Source organism: Eufriesea mexicana, unplaced genomic scaffold (genome assembly GCF_001483705.2).
Source record: "Eufriesea mexicana isolate 0111107269 unplaced genomic scaffold, ASM148370v2 scaffold4744748466, whole genome shotgun sequence".
NCBI classification, from domain to species: Eukaryota; Metazoa; Arthropoda; class Insecta; order Hymenoptera; family Apidae; genus Eufriesea; species Eufriesea mexicana.
The window spans coordinates 18,169-34,785 of NW_016907990.1; the positions used below are offsets into that span (position 1 = coordinate 18,169).

General features: G+C 44.6%; 1 protein-coding gene across 2 annotated transcripts in view; it reads right to left on the minus strand.

Moving 5' to 3' along the window:
• Positions 1–16,617, minus strand: part of Hr3 (nuclear hormone receptor 3 ROR-beta) — a 74,472-nt gene that overhangs the window by 194 nt on the left and 57,661 nt on the right. Inside the window, exons 3-9 of one of the 2 annotated variants that reach the window (XM_017906528.1) lie at positions 14,386–14,551; positions 12,836–13,062; positions 8,793–9,170; positions 7,183–7,455; positions 5,051–5,275; positions 3,568–3,906; positions 2,133–2,279 (exon numbers count right to left, since the gene is read on the minus strand). In XM_017906528.1, the coding sequence (XP_017762017.1) occupies positions 3,647–3,906; positions 5,051–5,275; positions 7,183–7,455; positions 8,793–9,170; positions 12,836–13,062; positions 14,386–14,551 (1,529 nt within the window). In that variant the 3' untranslated portion in view covers positions 2,133–2,279; positions 3,568–3,646. Of the gene's footprint in view, positions 1–2,132; positions 2,280–3,567; positions 3,907–5,050; positions 5,276–7,182; positions 7,456–8,792; positions 9,171–12,835; positions 13,063–14,385; positions 14,552–16,617 lie in introns of those variants that run through there. The other variant, XM_017906521.1, reaches the window with a different exon arrangement.

A 16,617-nucleotide genomic window follows, 5' to 3' on the forward strand; every position in this document is an offset into this window, starting at 1 on the left:
CTTTCCCTATCTCTCGGCGCCACCCTCGGTCGCGACGACTCCTGTCGAGGCTAAAAGAACGCAAGTAGATGTGTCTCGACACGGTCAGACCGCGAGTAGAACGAACCTCTTCTTCGTTCTACGTCTTGCAACGATATCCCGCGGCTTCGTGTTCTCTGTCCAAATTGAATCAGTCATTCAGGATCCTCCGATATCGTTTCTCCTCTCGTTATTCTCCGCTATTCTTTCATTTATTCGCGAAACAAAGGACGCACACGCTCGGCGAGAATTACAAGGTTAACGAGCCTATTCATTTTGGACAAAGAACAAACTCGAGTCTTAAAAAGAAATTTGCTCGCTGTTACACGGCTGATCGAGCCTTTACAAAATTACTATATTCATCGATCGACGTACAATTGATTTTTCCGAGTGCCATTTTAACGGTCGTTTTCTATTTTCGTGAAAGTTATTGCGGAAAAGTCGCATCATCTATTTACCGTTCTGATTGCCTCGACACGTTCGTTTCTCTACGCTCTCCTCTCACGCTGTTCCTCCTACGATCCTGAGTGGCTCTCGTTTTTACACGCCATCGTGTCTCGACGCTGCCTAGGAAGGATCGCTGTAGATCAGAAACAAGTAACTTTCGACTCGCGCGCTCGGAAGGCTCGACGCTCGGCGTTCCGTGATCGACATGGCGCTTAACCGATCGCAGCAAGCCTACCGGGTTCACGGAAACCCACCTCGGACACCCGACGAAACGACAAAAGAAAAGAGAAGAAAAAAAAGAAAAAAAAAAAAAGAAAATAATAACAGTAACAATAAAAGACACAGTGGATCATTTCGATCGTTTCACGAGTTTGATTTATACAATATGTACAGTCGCAGATAACGCAGGATCTGCGCGAGCAGAACCGCGTCGCGTTACAAGATAACACAGCATCGATATACGGATCGATCGCGGGAGTGAGCTGGGTCGACAAAACGATCCTTACGTTTACGTAATAATTACAGACTTTCGTTCGGGTTAGAAAAAGCACATCACGTGACGATTAGGTCGCTTATAATACTTTATTATTTCCTTACAAAATCATCCTAGAGATGGGACGTTCGAACGTGTATAATTGGAGAATTCGTTTTGCTTTACACAATAACGTGTCGATTTGTATAATAACGGGTTTAAAAAAAAAAAGAAAAAAAAAAGAAGATGCAGAAAAATGTAGGAAACGATAATAATAATAAAAAGTACCGTTTAACGTTCCGTACGTGTGAGAACGTAACAAGCCGAGAATAAATTAGTTGGCGTCTGGTGTGTGTGTGTGTGTGTGTGTGTGTGTGTGAGTGTGTGTGTGTGTGTGTGTGTGTGTGTGTGTGTGTGTGTGTGTGTGTGTGTGTGTGTGTGTGTGTGTGTGTGTGACATCGAGAAGAAACCAGGACGCCATTGGTCGTGGAGACGCGCGAGAAAAACCCGGTAGACTTTGTACGCTCGCGTTCCCGTCGTCTCACGTTCGTCGAACGCTCGGTTCCCGTCCGCGAGTCCCTGTATTTTTCTTTCAGAAACGCCAAAGGTAACTTTCACTTAACGAGTACGATTAATTAACGTTTGCAGAAGGTAAACGAAAGAGACGAGGGGGGGAAAAGAAGAAAAAGAACACGACGAGGAGACGAAGAAAAGGGGAGAAGCGAAGGGTGGAAGTGGACTTAAAAACGAATTAGCCTACAGCGGTTTGTACACGTTGGAAGGAAGAGAAAACGAAGAACGAAAAGAAAAAGAGAAAAAGAGAAAAAGAAGAGAAACGACAAAGAAGAAAATAACGGAGAAAGGAAGACAGGGAAGACGAAAGTTCTCGAAGAGAGGGAAATAGAGGGAAGATGATAAAATAAAATAAAATAAAATAAAATAAAATAAAAGAAATATGAATAAATCGTAATAATAATAGTAGCGGTAATAGTAACAGTAACGGTAATAATAATAGTTATAATAATAATAATAATAATAATCGTAACGGTACTACGCAGTTTCTGAGCGAAAAAATACAAGTTTACGTGCCCTTTCCTTTCCTTTCCTTTTTTTTCCTTTTTCCTCTCTCCTCTCTGTATAACGACGAACAATGACAAAGAAAACAGACGAAGAAACTTACACACGATCGCCGGCTAAAATCGCAGTTACTTGTTTCCCCGCTCGAGGATGCCGACTTTTTCAAAGCCGGCCTCCGCTCGCGTGTAAATTCAAGATCCGAAGCACAACGAGCGTCCAAACGAAGTCGGTTGTTTGGGCAATCGTGAAATCGGGTTGCGCAGGTCTTACAGATAAGATTAAAGATATTCCATTATCTCGTGTTACGAAATGGCCCTGCTCTATCGTCGTACATTTTCGTCAATACGGACGACACCGAAAGGAGAATTTTATGTACAATGCTGCGTAACCTAACAACCACTCTCGTTCGTCTTCGAATCGCAAATTCGACCGCTCGTGTCGCCTACCCCCCGCGGCTAGCTCCGGATACTCGAGGATCGCGCGACTTCTCGGCTGGATCGAAGGGCTCGGAAGAAGCTCGTGCGAGTCGACGAGCGGAAAACGGGATCATCGCGTCTTACACCCGACTCTCTCTCTCTCTCATTCTCTCTCTCTCTCCCTCTCTCTCTCTCTCTCTCCTTCTATTCGCATCGACGAAAACGTAAATCCCTTTGTACTTAATCGCGCGTATGAGACGACGGTCTCTGGTCGCATAATCGAATTGCAAGAAGAAGAATAATAAGACGGTGGAAATTAAATACAAACGCGGATCCTTTTTTTCTTTATAAATTAAAACGTTTATATAAAAGCTTCCATTTCCTCGGATAATCTAAGTTTAAAGCTACGGGGAACGAAAACGCGGGCACGTTCTCGCTAGTACGATTACGAGATAGATGAAAAACAAAAAAGAAACAATAATAATAATAATAATAATAATAATAATAATAATAAATGGGTGACTCTTTTTGACAAAATCAATTATGTAAGGAAAATTGACGACGAATCGCACTCGAAGACACGATGTCCGAAAATCCAGGGATTAAAACTTCTCTCTCAAAATAAAAAAAGAAAAAAAAGAAGAAAGAAAAAGAGAAAAGGTAGCCCCTTTGTCCTACGACATCGTCAGGACGAATCGTCGTCGTTGTCGTCGTCGTCATCATAATCATCATCATCATCATCATCATCATCATCATCATCATCATCATCATACATGGAAGCTACGCGCGTTGCCATGGAACGAGCCGGCAAGAAGAAAAGAGAAGTAGCAAGCGAAGAAGAAACACGACGAGCGACAGCCTCCTCGTTACTCGCACCACGTTCTCTCCACCCTTCGACGAGCCAGTCGCGAACGCGCGACGATCGGCCCCAAAAAGGTCAAGCCTCCAGGCTCATCCGCAGCGACTCTCTTCCTAGGTAGCTGCGACGCGCCACGTCGCAACGACGACGTCGTACGACACGCGACGCCCTCTTCGTCCTTACTCCCCGTCATCTGTCTTTCTCACTCTCTTTCTCTCTCTCTCTCTCTCTCTCTCTCTTTCTCTCCCTTTTTTTAATTCCCGGACGGTGGAACTCACCTTGACAGAGCAAGGCCCGGCGCTACTCGCGTACCGCTTTGTTCGTCAGCGTCGGGACGCCCTGCGCCGCGTCGATCGTTCAGCTGTCGACGCTGAAAAGCTCTTTGTGAAGGGCCGGGAACTCGAGGTGCGGCTGCGACCGTTTGAACTTCGCCAGGGCGTCCATGTGCAACAGCGATATCTCCCGGAGCTGCGGGATCTTCGCGAGGATCGCGTCGCACACCGTCACGTCGCCCTTTATGGGCGACACGTGGTTACGATCCAGCTCCGACCTCAGCGCCCTGATCACCGCCTGCGACAGTCTCGTGATTTCCGCGAGCCCTTTCAGCCCCGGCCGATCTGAAATTATTTTTGGACCTGTTTATTTCTGGCCACTCGCCTCTCTCTCAATCTCTCTCTCACTCTCTCTCTCTCTTTCTCTTTCTCTTTCTCTCGCACAGGGATGTTTACCGGGATTCGTTCCTTCCGCGGAGTCACCGATTCACCGAACGGACAGGAATGCTTTCGGAAGGGATGACGAAAGGAGAAGAGGAAGACGAGACGCCTCCGTCGAACGAGTATTTATAAGCGGCGATTAATTTCGTGGCGGAGCATAGCGACGAAACGGGACGAATCATGCGGCCGGGGTTAATTGAGGGTCCCGTGTTACTTGGATAATTTTGGAGAGTGAATCAGGGACAAAGGGACGGCGGGAATGCCGGGAACCTGATATCGCGGTATTTATAATGTCGTATGTTTTAAATAGGTGGTGTGATCCATGGGTCGATTCGATTAACGCCACAACTACCGAACCGGTCAAATCCACGTCGACTATTCCAGATATGCAGCTGTTTTTGACAAAGTTAATATTGATTTTTCTTCCAATTTGAACGTCATCGTTATCTATCTATCTACGTACGCCATATTCGCCGTTAACTTCGTCTAACGTAGATTCTTCCTCGATTTTTCTTCGTTTGTGTATCTTCGGAACGGGTTACGATAATCGTAGCGTTAAAGGAATTAATCCCTGACTAAGCAGTTTGCATGGTCTCGCGAATCTTTCCAATCGAGTTTAAGTTTTCTCCGTGAAACTGTGCGGTTAACTAGCTGCAACAATTTTAATTCCATCCTCTCTGTAGCTATCGAATCAATTACCGTCAGAAGGTACTCGACTGCGAAACGAATGAATTCTTTTGACTCCAAGGAGCAAAAATGTCAAAGGTTGTAATTGAATTTGTTTTGCTTAATGAGACGCTACTGTTCTTCGTTTTTCTCTGTTGTTTTTTTTTTTATTTATTTATTTATTTCTCTCTTTTATGCGCCGTAAAGGAATATCGCGATACGTTCCGCGGATGAGCGAAAGAGTGACTGAGACGGTACACGTTCGATCAGCGACGAGTGGTGGTATTTTTAAAGCGTTACGAGATCGGAGGAGAAAAATGGTTGGCGAAGTAGCGACAAAGCAACGGGTAAGGGCTAAAGGGATTAGAAAAGTTTGACTAACCGGGACTAAGGAGAACCGCTGCACTGTAAAGAGCCAGCTCTGTTTCCGTAAGCTTCAATTCGGCAATACTCCTGGCCAACTCAAACACGCAAGAAACAAGCTTCATTTCCGCCGTGTCTGTCGTGTAAAACGCGTCCTGTGGTAACATGGTGTCACCGTAGAGGACACAGTTCTGCTGGAGATCGAGGTACCTGCTCATACGTAGCACAGCCAACTCGAAGGAACCTGCAAACATTACGAACAGCAGTCAGCCATTTTGGAAAATTGCATTTTAGAAACCTAACATCCAGCGAAATTGTGATACGAATAACGAAAAAATATAAATAATTTTTGCAAGATATTTCACCCGTCGTGACTTCGTAATAGGTACTTACTTAGCTTTCTGTCAAAAGACAGTTTGAGAATCGTGACAGATTCTAGGAAAATTAATATCGCGATAATTTAAATAAAATTATCGCGTTTTGGGGAAAATTGTCATGTTTGATGCAATAAATCTTCCCTTAGGATAGTCTTAATTCTCCTAGTCGAAATTTATAATTTTCCTATTGACAGAGGAATATATGTACATTTAGTTGGCACGCATTCAATTTCATAACCTTTTCTTTGGCATTCCTAAAGATACGCAAGTTATATTTGCTCGCTATCGTATTATTTATCGTAATTTAGACAGCCTTAAAAATCGAAAAACCCGCCACGATACTGAACGCTGACGCGTGGTGGACTTAGACGTTTATCTGCCCATTCGTTACAGTTTTTCTTTCTTCCGAGATAAGACGCGAGACTAAGCGGGTATTTATTTAGCTCGAGCAATATTTACACCGTTCCATGCACGAGTAATTATGATTTACATTTGCATAATTCCTATTTACCAAGTCCAGATCCCTACATTTCACTGATAACGCGATTTCTCCTTTCTGTTGACAAGAATTACCTCCGCCTAGAGCTCCCCAACGAGGGCACACAATCGTGGAAAGGACTCGAAACGGGACCATAACGAAAAGACGAACTTTGACGAAACAAACTGACGTAAAGTACTCTTCGTGTACCAAAAATTCCGCGATTAACGACTGTTGGGATTATGGGTTCTAATAGCAAAATAACTACGATACATATAATGCAGCATGTAATGTAAACTGTTATCACAATGAATTCCTAATATTGACCAGAAAGTCAAAATTTCCTACCAACGTTAAAATTAAAATATCTCCTAAGTTAATTGTTGGAAGTCAGCTTTGTCCATGCAACGATGACGACAGGCCTGTTATAGGCTGCAGGCCAATACTTGGACTTCAAGGGGTAGGTTTTGGGGGTTTAAAAGGGCCTGCTGTCCCCCGGAGCTCTTCACTCTCAAATCAGGAACAGTACGGATATCTTGTATATTGTGACCCACAGTGGCATTTAAAAAGACTCTGGTATTTCATTTGTATATTGCATAAAGTGTATAAATTTCACGTATATTAAACCTTTATAAATACAATTGCTGTATAACTGAATACAGTTACTTCCCTGCACGTTAATCATTTGGCTATTTCCTTCACGAAATTCCCAACACTAATGATTTTTTAACATAAATACGTTAATATTTTTTGGTGAAAGAATACGAAGGAACATCAGCTGATGTAATAAAAAATATACGATTCCATTTAAAACAAAACGTCCATCTACAAAAGAACTAGTACCATCAGAATATGCCTCTCTCAAAACCATTTAACCTCATCTGAAACATTTTTCGCTATGCGTGATAATAACGACGTATATCTAGATGACAATACGTGGTGACCCACCCTGTATATATATATTCTCTGTCGAAATCTTTTATTTCTCACGGAAGGTATATGCTTCTCTTGAGAGACTGACCGACTCCCTAAGACACATGTGCAGCTGTATTCAACTCCTGAGAGTGTGTCAGGATGGTACGTTTCGCCTAAACCCCCAATTTTTATCGAACGTTCGTGTAAGCGTTCGTTCTAGGAATTTATATCTTCTAAACTATTTATTCGTATCTTATCTCCTAGATTGATTTTTGTCTTCGGCTAAACTTATCTGTTCGGCAACGACGACGAGAAGAAGAATTTACTCCGGAAGTGTATTTCGAAATGGGCTACTTAGGAAATGAAACTCGAGACACTCACCAGCCTTTAATAGAACAATCTGGTCGTCCTGCGAGAGCTTCATGAATCCAGGAACCATCTTGGCGAACTCGATGATCTGCTGGATAACGGTGGTTAGTTTTTGGGCGCACTCGAGCCAGAGCTGCTCGTGCGCCATGTTCTTGTAGTAGATCAATCTGGAGAGGTCGTGCTGCTTCCGGAAAGACTCCTGTATCTGTTCCGTCGACAGCAGACACGTTCTTGCGTGTGCATCCGCTATCGTTTTTGAGAGCAGCTCGCTGATCTGTGCCGGATCTACGAGAATCCATCGGGATATCGGGTTGAAATCTCGTTCGTCGATGTTTACGTCGATAAAATACCAAAGTAATTATCCAACGATTATCTTCTACTTATCGAAACGACTACGCGTTCACGAATATATGACACAGAGAAAAATCGTCGATATCTCGACGCGTGTAGCATGAGTCGTCGAATATATGTATATATGTATATATATAAGCGATAGATGGTTAAGAGAAAAAGAACACTACGGTTAGCTGATTGCTCGTCGTTTGCCAACTGTGCAATTATTGCTATCTCTCTCTCTTTCTCTCTCACTCTTTCTCTCACTCTTTCTCTCACTCTTTCTCTCTCTCTCTCTCTCTCTCTCTCTCTTTTTCTCGGTTATAGCACAACGATTCGAAATGGGAGAGCATGTTTTCCAGGTTAAGATCACGCGGACCAATATGGACCACCGAAAGCTATAGTCCAGTTCCTTGTAGATCTCCATAATTACCGCACTTCCAAAACTACATTATCGTTACTGGTTACCAGAACCATTTCACCTCGGCTTTCATGACGGCCAACTTTAAACGACCCACGCTTTCCCGCGAAGAATCGCTCGCGAGAAATTCCAACCCTTTCGTTCCATTCCTCCACCATTCGAATTCGCTACCCCCGCTGATTCTTCACTTTACTCGTAACTCTCGCGACCCTCGTCCAATATATCCCGCTATTTACTTATTTACGGACAAGTTTCCAGAATAATTTACAGATTCGCCCGTGAGTCGGTGCATACGGAATATCTTAAGAAGTTCAAGTTTCACGAAGTATAATATAACGTAACGCTGCACACATCGCGTGTTATTTACCACTATTGTCGTACGTATTACATCCGCCATTAACGGGAAATTAATTTTAATTTTATACGTAACGATTTAACCACTTGCGCTGGAAAGACGTGCCACGCACGTCGTAATGCTTTTGTCGCAGAATCGCCGACAACGTGGTATACACGTGGTCGGGCAATTGTCACGAAAGCACTGGACCGCTCTGGCACAGACGTCTATGAATTTCTTGCCAGCGCAAGTGGTTAAAGATTGATCTTTGGAATTTTTCGAAGCGACGATTAAGCGACCGACGTAATTCTATCTAGCCACGGAAAAGCGTGCTCTCCCATCCTCAAGAGTAAAGATCCAGAAGAAAAATGAAAAACGAAAAAAGAAAAAAAGAAAAAAAAACAGAAAAACCACCGACGAGTAGAGTTTACGAAGCTAACGAGAAGAAAAAGGAGAAAGAAGGGGTAGGAAAAAAGAGAACGAGAGAAAAAGCGCGACGCATGCCCATGCAAAGGGACACAAACGTAACCTCACATCTCGCATGGGACATACTGGGCAGACTCGGCACTTCGTCGTCCTCGGATGGATTGCTGACCCTCTGTTGCTGACCGCTCAGAAAGGTCGTCGAGTCGACCATCGTGTACGAGCCGTGGCCCAAGCTGGCCAGTTCGACGGTGGTCTCTTGCTTCACAGCAACGATTCCACCACCGCTCAGGGAACCGGCACCGCCACCGCCACCGGCGGCCGCACCACCGCCGCTCCCAGAACCGCTCCCTCCACCACCCGAGCCACCACCACCGGATCCACCACCGTTACCACCGCCACCACCGCCTCCACCGCCTCCGCCGCCGCTACTACCGCCACCGCTACCCCCCGTGCTGCTTCCGGTCGTCGAGGCAGACAGCGACTTCCCTGCTACGCCAAAAGTCAAAGTTCACTCGGTCTCTCTGCCTCTCTATCTCCTACTACGTGTTTCTCTCTTTTCTATCTACTTTTCTTTCTTTTCTTTTTGCTTTGCTTCATTTTTATTCCCCCCACCCCCACCCCTCCCTCCTTTTTGCTTTCTTTTATCGCTTCGCTTTTGAATCCCCATCACGCCGGTTTCTCCATCGCGACCCACCCCTCGGTGCCCCACACCGCAGCGATAAGAGGAAGCTACTTTCGGCGTTAGATACAAGCGGCCTGGAGTTTTTGGAAGGACAGGGTGGGCGGTTTGTTGGTTCGCTAAATTCACCGGGATGACACGGGATTTGCTGCGGGATTTGCAGATGAAACGGATGGCTGGGGCCGTACGAGGACGGAACGTGCTAGCACGCGATCGATGTCGTTTCTACGACTACTTCGTGGACTGCAGAATTTAAGGATCGCTGTGTTTTCGTTGTTTATGTTAGCCGAGGATCGGGTACAAGGTAGGGAGACACGTCGCGAGCTTTTTCGACCCTACGTGTTTGGAGACGCGGTCGTAGAGGGACAGTCTTTTGTACAAAGTGGTTAGGTATATCATGGCTGTCCAATCCGTGTACGGTCCAATATCCGGCCCAATTTTATATATAAAATCTCAAATGAAACGTGTGCAACGATGTCAATCTAGTTCCACGTTGCTGTCTTTGTAACAAAGAAAGCCATAGATTAACGAAGTATAAATTACTCGAGTATGTTAAACATTTATTTCACGCTTTTCCAATATGATTCGAAACAATTCGTTTTGGTAAAAGATTGGACAGCCTGAGATTTACGATTTTGTGAAGTATTTTGATCCTCTATGTTAGCAACTATAGTAACCATTAGGGTTATAATGGAAGGACAGAATTGGCTGTTAGGAAGTAATTCTACGTGAACCTCGATTGTTTAACACTTTGACTGCCACGGTTTCTTCTGTGACGCCAGGGTGGGCATTGATGACCGAAGCGCTTGAATTATGTACAATTGTAAAAATTAGTGGAATTGTCAACCGTTACCAAGGCGCCACGGTGGTCACCAGAGAAGATTCACCGTTATTTTTCCACTATATGCTTTGAATAATAAAAATACTGTCATGGCGTCCTGGGCGAAACACGCGATTTCAGCGTGGCAGTCAAAGGATTAAGAGAATCACTACCTTTTCATTCCCTATATTAGCAGATACAGCAACCATTAACTAAGGGAAAATGAAAATCACTGTTAGAGAAAGAATGTTCTATGCAAAATGACGCGTAACTATAAGCCGAACTATAATCGCTTTTCGTTTCTCCATGTTAGCAAATATAGCGACTATCGTTAAGACTAAACCTACCACGACCGTTCAAATGCGAAAGGAAAATGAAAAATTAAAATCTAAAATTAACTTATACGCATATCGGAAGAAAAATCGCGGAAACAAATAATCAAAGCGATAACGTCGAGTGTGGAATTTTTAATGAAAATTTGGAATTGCTCGTTTAGATGATGGTAGGTTTAGTGTCAAGCGTGGAAGAGTGTGAATCGCGTAATCGGTGAAAGACGAACGATTGCCAAACGATTCTGGAGGAATAAAAATTTTCGAAACGTCCGACATAGGCGTCGCGTTTCCTCGCCGCGTCGTGACGCTTTTCAGACGGCGACTCGATCGTGTCTTTACGACTGTATGGTTACTTCGCGTTATAGTATCGATATTATTCGGCGAATGCGCGGTGCAGTCAACTGGCAGTGATAAACACGGTAATTGTATCAGCCGCGTGCTACTGAAAGGGACCAGTACTACTTGGCGCTGCTTGTTCATCGATTGACATCTTGTTACCGCTCTTTCGTTAACAATAAACTTCAATGGAACTATAAACTCCGGGCTTGGCTCGGCTTCAGCTACGTCTGCCAGTCGGCCGGGTTCGCGTCGCGTTCCATCAAAATTGAAAATACACGCGGCGAGAAATTTGTGGACCGCGTTAACGTCGCGTCGTTACTCCGCGAGTAAAGTATTGGCTTGTTCCAGCGGCTCTACGGATCTTTTATTTCGGCACATAAAACCCGAGATGGAGATCTTATCCGTGTTTCAAGTTTTTCCACCACCGAACCGGCAACGGCCAATCGAGCGGAGCAGACTTTATTTAAAGGTCAAGATCCGAGGCTTTTATATTCAATGAGCCAGCCGATTAAAAGATCTTATTGTCCGAGATAAATACTTTGCCCGATTTCGATTCCTAAGGAAACGTTGGGCTAAGTAAGATTACGTTGAATTACGATTAGGATATTTCGTTTGTACGTATACGCGAAATCATGGCGGAAATATTTCTATGAAAATGAGCGGGTTAAAAGCAAGCGAAAGAGTGACGTGATTTTTAGACTCATATTTTTAACGCTAAACGTATCGGTATTTTACACGTACCTATTCTTACCATAAGGAGTTAAATGTGTACACTCGTGGTACATAAAGTATGCAAAGAATTTTTCTCGGTAAAATATAAGTTAAGAGAAAAACGGAAAACGAGAAATTAAATAATCGGATAATATAAAAATTTACAGAAAGTCAGATGAGCGAAAGGAATAACAATAAATGTACAATTATATGGTAAATTTTGAAAAAAAAGGGTCATTTAGTACGTTTAGCGTTAATCGTTAATTTTACTTTATTACTGGATAAGCACAGTTGTCTCTCAAAGTGTACGAATTATTCTTTTACGTAATAAAAAATCTACTGATCTATTTTAACCCTTTGCACTCGACGATTTTTCGGCTAGAGAAGAGTAGAAATTCAAAGGTTCTCTACTAAAAAATTGACGATACTTTTTCGAGCAGTGAATAAAGAATTGTATAATAACAAAATTGTAGAATTACTTGATTTCGATACCTCGCATACTGTTACATTGCATTAAATTTGATATATTAATTAATATCGATCTTCCAAATTTTATAAAATGGTGACTGAAGCTCACCTCTCGTGTACAAAGAGTTAATAAGCGTAATTCAGGAGATGAAAAATACACCAAAATTTGCAAACGATTTATTTTATTTCTTAACCCTTTGACTACTTTTGGCAGATTTTAAAACGCACTAGTCGTACCATACGATAGGAATCCATTTGCGATGTACACTGAGAAATTTTTCGTTATATGTGCATTTCTGAGAAATTATTGTACATTTAAATAATAATACTATATTCCACTGTATTAAAGCAACATTGTTTATTTCTTTCTATTCTGCATTAAATGGTTACTGTACATACTTAAAATTTAGCAGGAAATAAAATTATTGAGTATCTTTATGCGTCCACAGTAGTCAAAAGGTTAACGATCATCTATCGAATGAAATGAAGCTTGGAGCGTTAAATTTACCCCAAGGATTACAAAAATCCCGCACACTTCGAGTGACGATGTTTGAAATTCCATACCATCTGAACCACAAAAATTACACCGATACCGATCTCCTCGATTTACGCAAAAATGTACAGTTTCACCCTCCCCCAGTGTCCCCTGGATAACGCGTAAGGTGAAGCTGTTTTCGAATTGGCCGGGAGACAGTGAAAAGAGGAAGATTGGAAGCAACCCCAAGGTTCGCGGAATATTCGTTTGCCTTTTTCGCGAGAAAGAGAAGTGGCGTGGAGCGAGAGAATTGGAGAGAGTACTCACCGGTGGTGACCACGCTGGGAAGTACCCCAGTCGCGGTGACAGCGGAGGGTGTATCAGGGGCGACAGTGTCCGCGACCTGCGTCTGCGTCGGTCGTGGATCGTAGGTCGTGGTGCTGTCGACGTAGTCGGCGCTAAGCTCGTAGTTCGTCATCGCTTGATGATTGTAATAACCCGACCCACCCGTGCCGGGGCCGGGGGAAGCGTATTCGCTGCCGCCATACGTGTACCTGCGACAACAGATCGAAACGATATGACGAAGACGCGCACTTCCTGTCTAATAAAATGACGCGGGTTCAACGCTATGTGGCCGCCTGTCGCGATCGTTCGCGTGGGATAAAATTCGCGCGAGTAGAAATTTTTCTCTTGTTTTTCCTTTCCTTTTTTCGCGAGAAATTAGTCGACGATTAATTTTCGTCCGGAATTAACGGCGGAATAGATTTCTACCGGAATGCGAATGTTAATTAAAATTTTGAACGAAAGTAGACGTTGACAAGAGGGAGTCGTTAAGAGGGATCTGGTACTCGTTATTTTTGTACTTTTAGGAAGGCTAGTGGGCAGGAGATTGTACGAGACGAGAGTTAATGCAACGAAGGAGAATTAATCGTAAGGTAGTCTGTTTGAAAGTAAAATATACGACACGCGTTTGAGGAGTAATTACGTGTAAGACCGTTAATGTCGAACGTGTAAGGTTAGGCTCTACAGTTGTTATCGTTAACGTACTTGGATCGTATGAAATAGAGCCTCGATGCGATTGCGTTATTGCGTATTTATGGAATGCGCGATCGGCGATGTTATGTACCATGTTGGTTGTTAAGAGATAATTGTACAATTAGCGGCATGTATCTTTTGTTTAATTGAATACACGGATCGGTATATCTGATTTGGAAACGCAGCCGGCGCTGCATCCAGTATACTTTGAATTTCCTTATCTTATCTGCCTTTTTCTTTATTACGGGATCGCATGAAAAAAAAATCGCGCTAACGATTTCGTAACGCGGACCCTTTGTACCGTTTGCGAAATTATCGCGCCATTAAAAAGTGCGAAATTACCGGCAAGTTTGAGAGTAATTACGCGCGCGCACACTCGCGATACCCGCTTCTTCGCGCGTCCCCTTTCGTTTCTTTCTCTTTTACTCGGGAATATATTATATTATTCCGTCGAATTAAACATACCGAGGTTGATGCTATATTTTAGTTGCAACGTGCTTTCTTATCATCTAAATATCTCACGGTTCAATGAATATGCAATCGAGCCTTTGTTATACGATCCAGCGTGCTGTTAGAAGTTCAATATTATCGGCATGACTAACATATCGGATGAAACTTGAATCAACGATGTATTTGGAGTGTTATCTTTGCGCGGAAATATAGTATTCGTAATCGTGGTTACTTTTCGCGCAAAATAATAATTCCGCCATTAATAACCAATAAATTCCAATGCCTCGTAAAACGCACGCCGGAAGATTTCATTTCCAAGGAAGTAAAGTAAATTTAGATTTATCGATCGGTGACGTTTATTAAGTAATTAAAATTACTTCAGTATCGCTTACCCGCCGTTGAAAGGGTGATGCTGATCCGAACTGCTCGGGGTCTGATGTTCAAACACGCTGCTATCGGGCGCCGTCTCCGAGGCCGCTCTCATTTGTGCCTTGTGGAACCTAACTTCGTCCTCGACCTTCTCCCGCTGCTTCTTCGACATGCGCCCGAATTTAACGGCTGCAACACGAATCGCACCATTCGGGCCTACGTTACTTTTACGTTCACCCCGAAGCCTATTTAACCACGTAAACCTATTTTCCCTATGCGAGCCAGCCTATCCGAGAGTCGCCATGTTAGGAAAATTAGCAGACACCGTGGTCGTTCGATTTTTCAAACGTTTTTACCCTAATTACGCTCAACAGCGATAAATAATCATTTTTCATCCCGTCCCAATCGCAATTCCACGAGGTTCTACGTCTCGGGATCTCTAGATGAACTTCTGGGTGCAATTATCGATCGTTGCAGCGTTGAAATCTGAGAAATGCATAACAGTGCTCCACGTAAATACGAATCTTATCTATACTAAGGAAAATGAGAAAAGAAAAATAACGCATTTTTCCATTAATTCGAAGAGACCTGTGATTTTTAATTCGCCTCGTTACCAAGCCAACCACCATTTACCTCCTGAACGACTCTGTATAAGAGCTAAACACGCATTACACCGAGGAGAATCGTCGATTTCGAATCGACGATGTTTCCCCCGGGCATTTCGATCGCCTTATATATCGCCGAGTGAATTGATCGTTGTGTACGGGTTAATTGGCGAGCATCGATCCGATCGAACTTCGGAAGAGTGCGGCCTTAACGAAGATCGAAGATCCAGAGAGCCCCGTATGCTCCCGTTTATAAAGTGGTGGCTGAACGACGCTGCAAAGAAACGTTCTGATTCGAAGAACGCGGAAGTTCTTTGCATCTCGCGGACTTCTTCGTCGTTATCGCCTGCTCAGATGCACCCACCCATCCCGGTGACGTCACCGCGCCACGAACACCGGCGTAGACGCGTGTGCGCTCTCGCGCGCGTGCGAGCGAGCGCGAGCGCGCGATACGCTACGTCACGCGAGCGTTCAACAACCGCTAGAACCTGAATCGCGTTCGTCTTCCTTTTTCTTCCGTCTTCTCCAGTTTCTCAAGTTCATTCGCCAGTTCGGCCGGGACGCGCCTCTTTTCAAACGAGCCATTGTTGCCGCGGCTGCTGATCGCTTCGAAAATTGATCTTCCTTCCGGGGAAATTCGAGTCCGTGCGACTCGAAACGGGACGAGGCGTGGAACGGGGCCCGGAACGGCGACACCGAGCTTCTAATCGTGTTTCTTCGGAGTTTCATTCGCGGGATTAATTCGATTAATTACGAGAAGTTGTCAGGATCGATCCTGCAAGTTTCGTCCGAGTGATTTAAACTTCGATCGGTACCGGATGAGACGAGCAACGAGACGAGTAAAGAGACGAGTAATCGCGTTCGTCGCAGGATTTCAATTTACGCGAGTAACGTAATTGACGAGAGGAAGATGGCGGAACTGGATCGATCGACGAAGGTCGTCCTCGATGATTTCCACGATCCCTTCGGTCCCGCAGCGTGGATCGTTGATCGTCGAGAGAGCTATAATCGAGCAGATACGAGGCTTTAAAAGAACACTGGCAGCTCGTTTCAACGATCCCCATCTACTCGGCCGCGAGTGCTTTCGTTACCCTCGAGCGGGCATTCCGAAGCGTTAAAAATAGGCCCAATCGAGGGGGTCCTACGATGATTCGAGTTCGGACCACTACCTAGGGTTAGACGAGCTTCGACCCTTGGGCAACTTATCGGACGTCGTCCGCGGGTAAATCGTGTTTATAATCGAGAAGTCGCGAGTCGAAACTCGGTGTGACCCTTCCGAGAGCGCGATCGAAACACGCGTCGTTGGAATTACGAGTGGCGCACGATGCTGCCCCGCGGAAGCCGAAAAACGAAGCGTGGCGCCAGCCAGGGAAGCGGCGCTTCCGCTCGTGCTCCCTAAAACGCATTTCAATGCAGTGGCGACGAATCTCGACCGGTCTGTTGCGCGACGACACACGCGTGACTTCACGCACACGCGGTGCCATCGCGAGCTGCCGCGCCGCGCCACGCCGAGACGGGCCGGGGGTGTTGGGCGTCGCGAGCGCGAGAAAGAGGAGACGAGCATCGGCGATCGGCTGACTGGCGGGAAAGGGGCAGAGAGAGAAAAAGAGAGAGAGAAAGAGAGAGAGAGAGAGAGAGAGAGAGAGAGAG